Consider the following 14,223-nt stretch of genomic DNA (forward strand, 5'->3'; position numbering starts at 1 on the left):
GAGTCGGGACCTGTAATGCTTGCTGTTCTCACTGCTATCTTTATCGTGACATCAATGTTGCGATGTCGAATAAACTGAGTTGTAAACATGGACTTGTCATGGAGTCGTTACTGTTCTGTTGGAGTCGGATAGCTGTTGAGCGCGAGGTGGGAACAGAGCCCGAGAGACGTGGGGGCAGCACGGTCCCGAGTCGAGTATACGACAGGTGACTTGAGAAACCAAAATAGTCGTCCATGTAAAATAATGCCGTTTACTTTTGTAATGTTTAGTGTGTGTATAGTACTCGTTATAGTATTTCACAGTGTTTAATTTCAGTCGCTCGCTGTGTGTGCATGTTTTTAATAAAAAAACATACTTAAGAAACCACCTGCGCCGCACCTCTACGCCCAGCATGGTAGCAGCGTCGATCCCCAAACCCATTACCTCTGGGTTACAGGCAGGCGCGCTAACCACTATATGCCACGGCGCCGGTATAAATGTTAAATACTATGTAAAATATATTTTTGAGGCCCAACTGTACAGGCGCTAAACTGTAAACATCCACCTACCAAAAAGTAAACCGGCTTGATAAACTTAAATAGTTGGTGTAGTTTCTTTAAAAAAAAGCTTAATCTTTTTATAATCACTATGCGCCCTTTTTATAATCACTATCTTTTAAAATGGAGACCAAGCGAAATGGGGACGGAGTTGGCGGTCACGTGAAAAGAAAAAAGAATATATCACGGTTTTGGGCAGTTGCGCGTTCTATACTCTTTTTTATATTTCTGTGGTTTTCTTTGAGGTATCGTCATAAACACCATATATTATATAGGCTATCTAGTGCACAAATACAAGCGAACCTAATACAACTCGCATATTTGCTTTTAATACCACACATTGTCGAAACACCATTTAAAGTGGTCCGGTGTTCTTTAGTCCTTTCTTTGGCCAAGCAATCCCGTATTTATGTAATTCATAATCAGTATTTTTTTGTATAGAAATCTGTATAGGATTATCAGTCGTTATCTAGTCAACTCAGATCTTGTTTATCGCCAAGTCCTTTATTATTTTCATATTTGTATTGTTGTTATTTTATACACATGTTGTTATTTTATACACTTCCGTATTGATGTAATTCCTAATCATATTCATATTGTTTAGTTATTGTTGTTTATATTAAAAAAACAACAAGCGAACCTAGCCCAGATGTATTACCACTTCTAGAAATGTATATGACAAATGTACATATACATACAGTTGTACGATAAATGAGCACCCTTTTATATATTGGGGGTAAATCCGATATTGTCCCATTGTATGGGTCGTGTCTTTACACACACTTTTGTTTCAATTAGAAGTTTAACTTAATTAAAATAAATGGCTTGTTTGTCCGCTAGGTGTAGCGACCACGCTTATTTCCTTCCAATTAAATGTATATGTTTTTACTGTAGGCGTGTTTTAACAACTGTTGTTTTTTCGCTATATTCTGTCTTTTCGTTTAAAATATATATTTTTAAATCTTCGCTACCGCAATCAAAGAGACAAAAATTCCATCATATTATTATTATCTAGCTTTGCTAAAAGGTTAAAACATACAGAAAAGTTTAAGAATCCTCTGTTTAGTTTTTAAATAATACAGACGAATAAGGCGAAAAGAAATAACCTTAATAAAATCAAAACGGCATTTCGTTACAATTTAGTTTTCTCTCGTTGATAATGGGCTAGGTTGACATGTTTATGCAGCCGACTCCAATTTCTCCAGAATATTCGAAACGTCATCTGTAAATACACGTTTAATAATACAACCATGTATGCTTTAAGTACAAACTAATATTCCACATTACCTTCAGCTAAGCTCTCTTGTTGCTTGTGATTGTAACTGAAAAATGATTTAGTGTAAACGCTGATTAAGTTATGAATGTAACTTGCTTTATCCTCGCATGCTGACGGGGCAACGATAGTTGTTATAACACAGGTGTTCTATTTCATACACCTCGTGTCTGCAGCTTACAAGTGGGTGGTTATTATTTTGATTCATTTTAAATGCTAGGTAACCCATAAGTTAACACTGGATTGGAGCAATTGCTGTCAAGTGTCTTGTCCATAGGCACATTCGTGCACAATGTTATAGCAGCTTCGAGTCTTCAACCCGTAACCTCTGGGCTACAATCCGGTGCGCTAACCATTGTGCCACGGCACCGTAGTAACATATGTTGCTGAACAGGAAAGCATGAACCCCTACTGCGTAAATGGGACTTACGAAGCCTAGCCATGAGACCACCTGTTTTTTTTTATATTAGATTATACATATAGCAAAAACATCCGGTAGTTATGGGTTTTGTATAAGATTGTTTTCAGTGAACACGAACTATATACCAGGGTTTAAATTGCAACAAAAATAAGATCTGAATTACCTCCGCCAACTTCCCGCGCCGTTTCTTCGACTCATAAACCATGAGATGTCTGACGAAATACTTTGCTGGTTTATCTCATCTACATGGGGCTTTCCGCCATTGCATGTATGGTTTACCAATATGATGCAAAGCAGAGTAAATAATAGAGAACATAAAAGCGAATTCATTCTAATCCTGGCACCTCTGTCTGTATACAATAATGGGAATGAGTATACTAATCAAACAGAACAGCACGGTCCGGCTTACATCACTTTATTCTTTATAAAATTTAAAGTTTAAACATATTGCACTCAGGAAATTATGTTCATCGCCGTCTTTACTGTTCTTTCAAATCACTTCAGTTTCTGCACATTATCGGCAATACGTGATCGGAGTCATGCCACAATGTTCAACTCACTTAATCGCGGCACAACTTATATCGTTATGCGCAAACAGCATGCATGAAATTTGGCTTCATAAGATTCAACGCATCTATCATCTAAACACTTAACCAGTCCTCTTTTTTTTAATACGCACTGTGCCAAAAAATACAAAGCTCTTTTATTATACCATATGGTTTCTATACAACCAGTAAATTACCTTTAAATCTGTTGGTATGTTGCACGGTTTAATAAAATTTGGAAATTTATACATTCTTTATTTACAATGGCACATTCATTCATTCATTTATTCATAATTCTATGCGACTAAACGATTATAGTCTGTGGCTGACGCATCAATCGTTGTGAACTTCCAGATAAACAATGGTAAGGGCTAAGGGGAAATTGTTTTTGGTTTTAAAAGTGTTGGAAAACATAAATGAATGAATGAATGAATGAATGAATGAATGAATGAATGAATGAATGAATGAATGAATGTAACTTACTTTATCCTCGCGTGGCCGGAAAACGACAGTCGTTATCACACAGGTTTAACACCTCGTGCCAGCTTACGAGTTACCATGTATTTTACTTTGTGGGTGATTATTGATTTTTTATTCTCTTTTTTATGTATGGCTGATATTTTGGGTAACCCATTAGAAACCACTCGGTTGGAGCAATTGCCGTTAATTGTCTTGTCCAAAGGCACATACACCCACAATGGTAGCAGCGTCGAGCCATGAACCCAATACCTCTGCGTTACAGGCTGGCCAGCTAACCACTTTGCCACGACGCCGGACGAATAAAACATATATGAGTTGATTTTAGTCAAGATACAAGCAATGGGATGTGAGAAATATGAACCACGATGTGTCAAATGGACTGACAAATAACAAGAGGAACAGTTTGACGTAAAAGTTTCTATATAGCCATCACGTGCCCATTAACAGCTGTGACAAGACGATCCGTCGTTTCCATCACTGATAAGAACGCGGAAAATGGTTTCCGTAGATTTCTTTGATTGAAGGCTGTTGATGGTTCGTCTTGTTAGATGTGTAGAAACCAAACAGTTTTGCTTAATCGTATTTTTGTAACTTTTATATGAAAAACTTAGGTGGTATTTACTTTCACATTCTGGCTGAAAAGATTAATAATAATGCATTCTTTACCTTAGGTATATATGGGGGGGGTACATGTAGGCACGCGTATAAGACATACATTATACCACTTATACGCGCGGCATTTTTGGTTGGATAAAAGGATCACTAAAAATGTCGGATGAAACGAAAATTGTTTATTATCTTGGCGATGAACAAACTCCTTACGTCAGCAAGATTAATTTACCACCGGATTCAATAACATTGGGGGATTTCAAAGCAGCAATTAAAAAAATAAATTATAAATTCTTTTTTAAGTCAACAGACGCAGACTTTGGGTAAGTATTTTGAGGCACAAACTTTAGTTTTGGCTTTTGCAATGGTTGTTGAATGTAAATTGTATATATATAAATAAACATATATTAAAAAACTTGCACAGAGTTTCATAAAACACAAATTTTCTTGTTCATTTCAATACAAACATGATTGTCCATATTTTTTGCGAAAAATACAGATGCTTGTGTTGAAAATTAACTTTAAAAATGCGCAATAACATGATTCCTCAGGTTCACTACTAAAACTTTTTGTTATTGTACAACGCCATAGAATAAGTCACAAACAGTAATACTGCCGCTGGTGACCAGTAAAAATTTTGGTCTCAAAATGTTCCTTATGTCTCCCTGATACTCGCTGTATAATTTTTTTTTAAAAAACTCGAGCGTTCGTGTCGAAAATTAACTTTGAAAATGCACGAAAACATGCTGCATCACGGTAATTCGCCTGACTTGGGTAAGGTTAACGATATATTACGTCAATATATTTATCTGGCATTTTTAAACTTTTTATACAGTCTGAATTATTAAAAAAATGTTGCTAATTCCCTTCTCTTCATTGTTTTATTTAATCTAGTCTTCGTTACTCTAAAAGAATCATCAATGTTATGTTTGTATTATTTATACATGTTTATAAACAGGGTTGTAAAAGAAGAAGTGACAAATGATAAAAGTATTCTACCTCTTTGCGATAATAGAATAGTAGCTTGGGTAAGTTTAATTGCTTAATCAGGAAGTTATTAAGAATATCTTCCTTCAATTTAATTCATTGAATTGTTCCGGTACATCATGAGGGTGTTGCTTTTGTTTTGTTACTTCCACCACCAACAATAATGTGATGTTTATGATCGTGTTTTGGCTCATCTGATTAATAATTTTTCACCTGCCATCCCGGCAACACTTTATCTTGCTTTAAAAAACTTAGATGGTGATCTGGTATTAAGTGTTTTAATGGTTTATTTGTGTTTAGTTATTTAAACACTATTATAAAACCATACACAGTGGGCATGAGGCATGGGATATTTATACAGAGGGAGAGAAATTGGAAATAGTGAAAGCAAATTTTGGCATTTTTTTAGCCTATATAAAATCATACTTGTAGTAAATAGTAGTAACTTTTATTTATCTCAAAGTTGAAAGCTCCAGATATGGATTCAGTATCTCAATGTTCATTGAATTCAAATACTTTGCCAATGCAAGATAAGAATGAAGATATGCAACTAAGGTAATGTTGTCTCAACACTTTTTCACTTTTCAAAACCAGAATATACATGATTTAGTTTTCAAGGTGGTTTTAATATTATTTGATGGTCCTATTACTTAATATATTATTAAGTTAATCTCATTCAGTTGTATTTGTACAGACCCAACTCAACCAATGAAGGAGAATTATCAATTGAAAATAAAAGAGGTTTGTGTTTATTTTAAATTATCTGTTGGTGCAAACCATGTAAATATTGTTCTATATCTCATCAAAGAAGCTTCGTAAGAATTCAAACACCTTTGAATTTACTTACTAAGTGTCTTGTAACAGACATTAAGTTTTTAACAATTATTGTAACAAACATGCTGTAAAAAAGCTATTTGGTTTTGGTTATACGACTTAAAACCCTGTTTTATTTCATGTTAAATTATTATTTCCTATACAAATAGGATATGATTATTTGTATTGTGTATATGAGCAGTATTTTGGTGTTTTGGCAAAGTAGGACAGTTTCAAAAAGTTTCCATGTTAAAGCTTCACTGAATATAAAGTCCTGTATTAATTCCACTTGTGTTTTTATTTTAACATAGATATAGTCCTGTGGGGTAAGATGGAATACTGTTATCAGCTAATTCCCATGTTACCTGATAAAGTTTTTAACAATTAAATCTGCGAGCCGTAAAGATACAATTATATAAAATATTCTTTGTTTGATTAACAAATGTGACGAGTTACCCATCTTACCCTAAAGTACCATATATGTGTCCCAGTTTCCCCACATTACCCGTTGTACAATCGATATGGAAGTCAATCCACACTCATGAGCAGTGATATTGAAACCACATCATGGGATTCACGGGATGATATGAGCGAGTAAGTTTAAACTTAGCATAAGTTGGATGGTGAATGAATAAACAAATGATTGAATGTAACGTATATACAAGGGTCAAACTAGTGCAGTGCATTTTCTCTTTGTTCAAGTTCGACATTTTTATGCAAGATTTAACCAGTTTCGTGTTTATGTTTAACACTCGTTCATTGTGCGTCCCATTGTTGTGTTAATAATGACGCCTGCGCCAACTTTGAATCCTAACATGTCAAATTTAACCAATATTGTGATAATAATCAACGCAACAATCTAACTGTTCATTGAGACTCAATCAGTTTTTTTTTATATAAAATGCTGATTAAGTTATTTATGATAAAGTAGATATTATTATCATCCAGATACAGTACATGCACGGACATGACTGCTTCTTCAAGGAGAAAACCTCGTCCGAAACGACAACGTTATAAGAAGAAACGTCCAAGACCTGGATCGGATACTGTGAGTTGGCTGGGTGTCTACTTTCTTGATTGTTAGGTTTGGTTAGAAAGCTGTGAGAATGTTTCAATCAACCGGGGACAGCAATGTAAAATGATGATTAAGTCTATGTTTAATATAAATTTAGGTCTCATTCTCATATAGTTTGTGCTATTTTCAATAATCAACCGCCAGACAGAAAAAAGCTGTGTTTATATTTATACAAAAATAAACAAAAACAAATAGTAATTGCACATTTTTCTAAATATATAAATAATACATATATATGAAACATCAATGTTTCTACCCCCAAACTCCTTTGACTGCGACACCATTCCCAATATTAGGTATGGTTAGCGAGCAGATGATAACTATATTCTGGTTAAACGAGTTCCGAATAATGTAGTTGGCCATGTAATAATAGGTATTGCTGTATAAATATGTGTAATTAACATTAAACTTTATTTAATGTTAGACATCAACTTACTCAAGTAGTATTACTGATTCATCAATGTCACTGAACATCCTTACTGTTACTTTAAATATGGGTAAGTTACATCGCGTGTCATGGTTTTTATAACTGATTAACTGTAATGTATTCCCTTAATCTTTTACTTAAACTCATTATTTTTATAAACAGACAACCATTTTCTATTAAATGTCATTAAAACAAAGTATGAAAGTTTGTTGTTTTGTTGTTAAAATAACGGTGATAATAACATTAAACGGGCCCTGACTAAGCGTTCCTGAATTCGGATGATTTTCATAACAAAAATAACAGAATCGGGTGCTGGGAAATGTGTCCAGCTAAAATCATGTCCTGTGCAAACTGTACTGGAAGAAATGTTTATTTTGTTTAAAATTACATCATCAGTCTGTGTAGAATAGGCAATAAAATTCTTTGACATAAACTGCCGATGCAAATTTAGACGAAATAAATCACAGAATACAAAATTTAGTTTTTGCAAGTAAAGAATTTTATCTCCCTCGATATTTGGATTATTTCTAACAATTTGTTTGAACAGAGAAATATAATTTCCTTGGAATAAGCATAGTTGGACAAACCAATGATAAAGGAGATGGTGGAATATACATTGGATCAATCATGAAAGGGTAATTTATCTGTTTAATTTGTTTAAATCTTGGTTTTGCTTTCATTTAGTTAATATACCCTTGGCTTGAAATTTAATCAGGTTTTGCAGTTTTTTGCAAAGTATTTATATAATTAGCCTTTTGTTTGACTTAGTTTTGTTTAATGTATAACGCTGTTTAATTAATTCAATGCCTGGTTTACAATCATGTTATATATTGGTGCTATGACACAGACAGTAGTTACACTTTGCCTTATGTACAGAAGGTGCCAGGTTCAAAGCCTTGTGTTGCTATTGTTTGTGTGTGACCAAACAAACTTGCTTTAGTTCAGTGGTTCGTAATTAATTGTCTCAAACTGCAAGTTACACAGAAAAAAAAGTTAAACAAACAAATAACCAACTGCAATTTTATTGAAAACCAACAACTCCCTAAGTTGTATTGTAGGGTCACTCTGCCTGTGCCGCAGAGGTTGCTGGTTCAAGGCTCGTTGCTGCTACCATTACGGGCGTGTGTCTTTGAGCAAGACACTTAATGGCAATTGCTCCAACTCAGTGGCTACATATCATAGAAAATATTCATCATCAGTATCTATTAATGTTTATGTTAAATATTACAATTGTTTCAACAGTGGGGCAGTGGCAGCCGACAATCGTATTGAACCGGGTGATATGCTGTTACAAGTAAATGAAGTCAACTTTGAGAATATGTCCAATGAAGATGCAGTTCGCGTGTTGAGGAATATTGTTCATAAACCAGGGTTTGTTTTATATATTGTTTCGTAACTGTATGGCTACGATTTAGTTATGGGAAAATGTGTAATTCAACTCTTGCATATTTGTATTTCTTCTTCTTGAGGTTACTAATGAAAAAAATACAAACGAAAGTGAAATTATTAAAAACACACAGAACAAAATAAGAAATTCTTGTTTCAATATATTCTTGTCAACATTAAATATAAAGTTAAATTATGTGCGTGTAAAATCCAGATGCTTCTTTCTAGTAAAAGTAAATGACATTACCCATGTAGGCCGATTACACTCACGGTTGCCAAATGTTGGGATCCAAACCCAGACAATTACTTCACGATTCCCAAAGATGAACCCGTACGACCGATCGACCCAGCTGCATGGGCCAACCATATTATGACTGTTAAAGGTTGGTATGAATCAACTATTTTGTTAATTATTGAATTTAGATTCAAAACATGTATTTTCTGGTCAGTTTTGATACAAACATGGCAGTTCACTTTAAATATCAGTACTACTACTGAGTAACGCTACATGGACTTTAATTAAATGTTTCCTTATAATAAACAGGTGACATGCATGGTCCATCACCACCATATAGTTTAAACCCAGAATCCAGCTCTGCAAGTTCGCTGCCTGAATCAGAACGTAAGTCATGAATTGTGTATTGGCCATATAGTTGACTAACATAGGTATAGTCATGCCCTGAAGTTAATTATGATACTCCATGTGAATACTAGGTTACACATAGTAACAGGTTAATTGGTAACATCACATCAATTACCATTAATAACATGAGCATATTGCATAAACAGCACCTTAGTTTTTCCACAAGATAAGCACATATGGTATTGATGTATCTACTTTTGTATAATACACCTCAACGTTTCACAGTTTTTGTAGAAATTCTTTCTTAAATCAAAACTTGGTTTTCATGGAATAAAGCAGTTCATTGCTTCCAATTTTAAACATGCGTTAATAGTAAAACCACATACATTATTTTGTAAGCATGTCACAATAAAGAATTTGCACGGGCAACAACGTCGTTATAACACGGGTGTTCTGTTTCATACACCTCGTGCCCACTTAACAATGTATGTAACTTTGCGGGTAAATGTTTTTCTTTTTGTAATGTATAGCTGGCAACCCATAACAGACTGCTGGGTTGAAGTAATTGCTGTTTACTGTCTTGCAAAAGGACCTATATGCCTAAGCCACAATGATAGCAGCACGAAGCCTTGAACCTGTATGTTAGAGGCAGGTGTGCTAACCACGATACCATGGCACTATTATGAAGATATACCATGTTTGTTCACCAGGTTATGACATGCCATTATCAACATGCACTGATATGGGAGCTGTGGTTAAAAGCTTGAAGATGCCTGATAGTGGACTTGATGTTAAAACACGAATGTGGTTGAAAATTACCATTCCCAACGCTTTTATTGGTAAGATGAAGTGCTGTTATGTGTTGCTTGGAAACTATGTTACAAATATGCCGGTTGTTTACATGTGTCACATTATATGCTATGACATTAAAGGAAATAAATATATCTTTTATTTTTAGTTTTCCCAAATCAATATTTTGCTGCTAAAATTGTATTATTTTATTTTTACATATTTGTCAGTTATTCAGATGCCTTTCATTTTTAAACCCCTAAGAAAATATTTTAATTTAATAACACAAGCAAACTAAAACCATCTTCGGTGATGTCCGAATTAAAAATGCATCAAAACGTTTGAAATATATTGTCATGTGTTAACTCCTATTTAACATAAGAGCTATCATGTCTGTGTTAAAACTGAGCATCAATTAAAGTGGTTTGCAGGTTCAGATTTAGTTGATTGGCTGCAACAGAAGGTTCATGGTTTAACAGAACGTAGAGACGCAAGGAAATATGCGTCAAGTTTATTAAAAGCTGGATACATTCGACACACTGTTAACAAAATAACATTTTCGGAGCAATGTTATTATGTGTTTGGTGATTATACCGGAACACTTGATAAAGGTAAATATTTTATTTCTATTCATTTTTTTTAGTAAATGTAAACATTTTTTTTTACTCTAAGCGTTGTTTGTTGCTATACCTTGGTTTTTAATTTTCGATAACATGTAAATAGACACTCAAAGTTATTATTATTTATTTCAATCGTTTAGACATCGGTTACATTTGTGGTAACTCGAAAGTGGGCTTGAGGTGTATGAGACAGAACACCGTGTTGTAACAACTGTCGTTTATATTTATGTCTTTTTTAGCATTATGGCAATCTTAAATTTGTAAATAAAAGTTTTATGTCATTTATATTTGATGTTATGCATCATGGTCTTGTTTTCCAGACATGAGCAATTTGTCGCTTGTTGAATCAAACAGCGACCGAGATTCTGACACGTTGGGTCCATTACACGGCCACCATAACACCCAGCCATGGATGCATCAACCTTCCACAAGCAACCATGGATATGCTTCATACTCACAATACCCGTACACACAGAGTGGTCAGCTTAGTGTGGGCCCACCAATACCACTTAACAATGGAATATCAAGCATGGTTGATTATTCTTCACCTCCTCCTACTTATCCAGGGTTGGCAAGCCATCATTCTGATGGAGACAGTAAGTTAATTATGTTGATGTTTGTATGTCTGAGGTCCTACAGTGAGGCACACCATGGACCTGGGATTCAGGACTGATTTTTCCCATTACCCCATGACCCAGGGGTCCAGGCCCAAATAACAATAAGTGAACAATATCCTCCAAATGTTCAAATAACTCTTGTTTCAGATTTAAGCGTACACAGTGCACATAGTTTGCACAGAGCTGCCAGTGAGGCCTCAACATACAGACAACACTTGGCCACATTTGGTGCGAATGGAAACAACAGCGCTGGTTCAGAGAGTGAGAGTCGATACAGTAGTCGTAGCGGGAAGTCGGGGTCAGGTGGTTCCGCCAAACCAAGGTCAAGATCGGGAAGCGAAAAAAGTTCCGACGTTTTGCACCAACAGGTTGGTACTTGTGATTGATGGCACAGTATTTCCTTGATTATCCATGACTCACAAATGAGTTTCAATTATCTGCTCATTCCATAAAGTGACTTTAATGTTAAAAAATAAATCAAACAACATGTTCAGACCATAGTTGCTTAACATGGGAAATCATCAATTATGATATCTTTATGTGAAGGTTCATAAGGTGCTGGGTAAGCCAGGATATTCAAGGAAATACTCAATTACCCACAAGTACTGTTACATAATTCATTATTCCACTAAAATCACTTTTTGCTGTTGATTTATTTGTTATTAAGTATTTGTAACTGGTAAAAGTAATCGCTAAGGCTGTAACAATAAGAAATTGTTTGAGGTAATGACGTTGTATATTAAAGTTTTATTTTATTAAGGCACGCAGTTGATCTTTGTGAAGCAGGTAAACCAGCATGCCACTTTGTCTAATTGCTGCATAATATGCTCAATTAATTGTCTGATGCATGTCTGCTACTGGCTTGTATTATTCATTGTTATATTGTTAAATGTTGAATCCATATTATTGTATGAAGTGTTTGAATTACAAACCAACCACCCAAGGTCATATAATCAACAAATCTATAAAATATTAGGAATACGCACGTCAATTCGGGTTAGCGAGGCCCCACTTTCTTGTACAAATTTAAATTTGGTAAAAAACACAGTTGAGCCATTTGCCTAAGGCACGTCAATCAAGGTGTAAAAGGGGGTGTTTTAAGCAAAAAAGGTTTAAAAAAGTTTGATTTTAAAACTGACTTCTTCTTTTTTCTGGCTCTGCCATTGATCACAAGTAACAATAACATAATGTTTGTAGTGGAAACACAACATGCATCTATTTGTTAAATTGGTATTTTGGAAATTAAATGCTTTTAGACTTTATACTAAATATGTAAAAAAATGGATAACTTGAATTGGTTTTAAAGTTGAAAAATGTTTAAAGTTGATATATTTATCATGGAATATTATGTTCTTGTAACTTTGTAAGTGTGAACTTGTCTATTGTTTCAGTCAATATATTATGGTTTGTAGATCAATTATGTCATGGTTGTGAAATTTGTTTCCACAAATGCACCTTGTTATCGTTGTAGTTGAAACATAAATGAGATTAATAAACCTAAAATACCGTGTATATATATATATGTATATATACATTCAAAATTAGATGAAAGGATTTTATTAGTTGTTCACATTAAAGTTTGTATATACAATATATTGTGTTATGGTGTATACTGCATACTGGTTGCATGGTTAAGGCATTATATATGCATGTTTGCAGCTATTGGCAATATAGGCTAAGTTTTATATTATGTAATTTAAATAACTTGACTGTCAAGGGAGGATCTCCCATCCATTATCATTAACTTCCTTGTCGCCTTCGAGGAAGCGACAAGAGCCAAGGGGCTTAAAACTGGTGGGGACTGTGAGGTTCATGTGGCAGCACCGTGGGTGTTGGGGTAATGAGCCTATCCCGAGGTCCCATGGCATGTCCCACTGTGGGACCTCACCCTTATAGATTATCGAATATAATTAACATCCCATATTTGACCACAGATGGCTTATGGGGGAAGTACCTCCTATCATAATTCCCTTCAACGATCAAATCACCCAAACCAACGAACGAACCAACATAGTCGGCCACTAAGTGCCATCCCACCAAACCTAAGTAACAGCCAACAGTCATTTCAACAAGCGATGGGAAACCCGTGTGATTATTTTGTTGACGTCATGTAGGTGTCATGCCACACACAAGTTGGCCATTTCCATCAAAACACAACAAGTTAAACAAGAAGATACAATGTTGTTCTACATAACTACCTACCAATTATTGGAGGGTTTTTAGAAATGTCGTCTTTCTATTAATGATAAGCGTGTTAAGTTTAAACTAACTTTTATTTTTATCATTTGTTTTTATCACTTTATACATTTTATCTGGTTTGTTAGGCACACAAGATTTGGTTTTGTAACATTTCATCGTAGATACATAGTCAGTTCATGAAATTCACCATTACATTAAATGACACAAAAATTGCCACAGTAGTAAATAACGAAAGAATATACGATTTGTTAAAAAAAATTGAATATAAAATTGCATCTTCAATAACAGACATGCAGTAAATTGTCGTGGTAGCTTGAGGTTTCATGGCAAGTATGTTGCCATGGTGATACGAGGTGAATTTCATGAACTGTGGTCTTGGATGTTAATTATCTGCCACTCCCCAATCAAATATAACTTTGAAATTTAAGTGTCCATGGTGCTTGCTGCAATATTTTTAAATAAAACAAGTTATTTGTACAGTATTATTAACCCTGGACCAACCTAAGACTAATTCCTTTCACACTTAACGTCTTTCTTTTTCACAATAAATATTAAATATTATATTTGTGCCATGATTAAAGTAAATGCTCAGGTTTAGACCAACACTCGCTCAGTTTTGTAGTTCAACAAACTTTAGCTTTAAATAATAATGAAAGACTTAGCTGGCCGTATATTAAACCATATTACACACAGCTTTTAGGATAATTAAACGGTTACTGAACTAAACAGCAAGTAAGCCTATGTTAAATCTAATAGCTCACATAAATTGAGTTGCAAAACATGGGTTTAAAATTATTGGCTAAGGCAAACACTTGAATGTAACTTGTTTCACCAAACTGTGATGTTCCGTTTCATACACCCTG

The 14,223-nt window shown here is 34.5% G+C and overlaps 2 protein-coding genes across 3 annotated transcripts in view; one reads left to right on the plus strand and one right to left on the minus strand.

The window, feature by feature from the left end:
• Positions 1 to 235, minus strand: part of LOC104266513 (A disintegrin and metalloproteinase with thrombospondin motifs adt-2-like) — a 2,571-nt gene extending 2,336 nt beyond the window's left edge. Inside the window, exon 1 of the mRNA XM_026838162.1 lies at positions 112 to 235. Within this exon, the coding sequence (XP_026693963.1) occupies positions 112 to 235 (124 nt within the window). The remainder of the gene's footprint in view (positions 1 to 111) is intronic.
• The window catches only part of dsh (dishevelled homolog), a 28,822-nt gene extending 14,899 nt beyond the window's left edge, over positions 1 to 13,923 (plus strand). The window contains exons 2-18 of one of the 2 annotated variants that reach the window (XM_018815298.2): positions 3,927 to 4,187; positions 4,823 to 4,892; positions 5,315 to 5,406; positions 5,546 to 5,592; positions 6,156 to 6,258; positions 6,613 to 6,712; positions 7,164 to 7,236; positions 7,714 to 7,801; positions 8,409 to 8,537; positions 8,808 to 8,935; positions 9,097 to 9,174; positions 9,846 to 9,974; positions 10,356 to 10,535; positions 10,865 to 11,140; positions 11,309 to 11,529; positions 11,922 to 11,947; positions 13,096 to 13,923. In XM_018815298.2, coding sequence (XP_018670843.1) covers positions 4,024 to 4,187; positions 4,823 to 4,892; positions 5,315 to 5,406; positions 5,546 to 5,592; positions 6,156 to 6,258; positions 6,613 to 6,712; positions 7,164 to 7,236; positions 7,714 to 7,801; positions 8,409 to 8,537; positions 8,808 to 8,935; positions 9,097 to 9,174; positions 9,846 to 9,974; positions 10,356 to 10,535; positions 10,865 to 11,140; positions 11,309 to 11,529; positions 11,922 to 11,933 — 1,890 coding nt within the window. In that variant the 5' untranslated portion in view covers positions 3,927 to 4,023 and the 3' untranslated portion in view covers positions 11,934 to 11,947; positions 13,096 to 13,923. 2 annotated transcript variants of the gene reach the window in all.
• The last annotated feature ends 300 nt before the right edge of the window (positions 13,924 to 14,223 follow it).

Source organism: Ciona intestinalis, unplaced genomic scaffold (genome assembly GCF_000224145.3).
Source record: "Ciona intestinalis unplaced genomic scaffold, KH HT000062.2, whole genome shotgun sequence".
Taxonomy (NCBI): domain Eukaryota; kingdom Metazoa; phylum Chordata; class Ascidiacea; order Phlebobranchia; family Cionidae; genus Ciona; species Ciona intestinalis.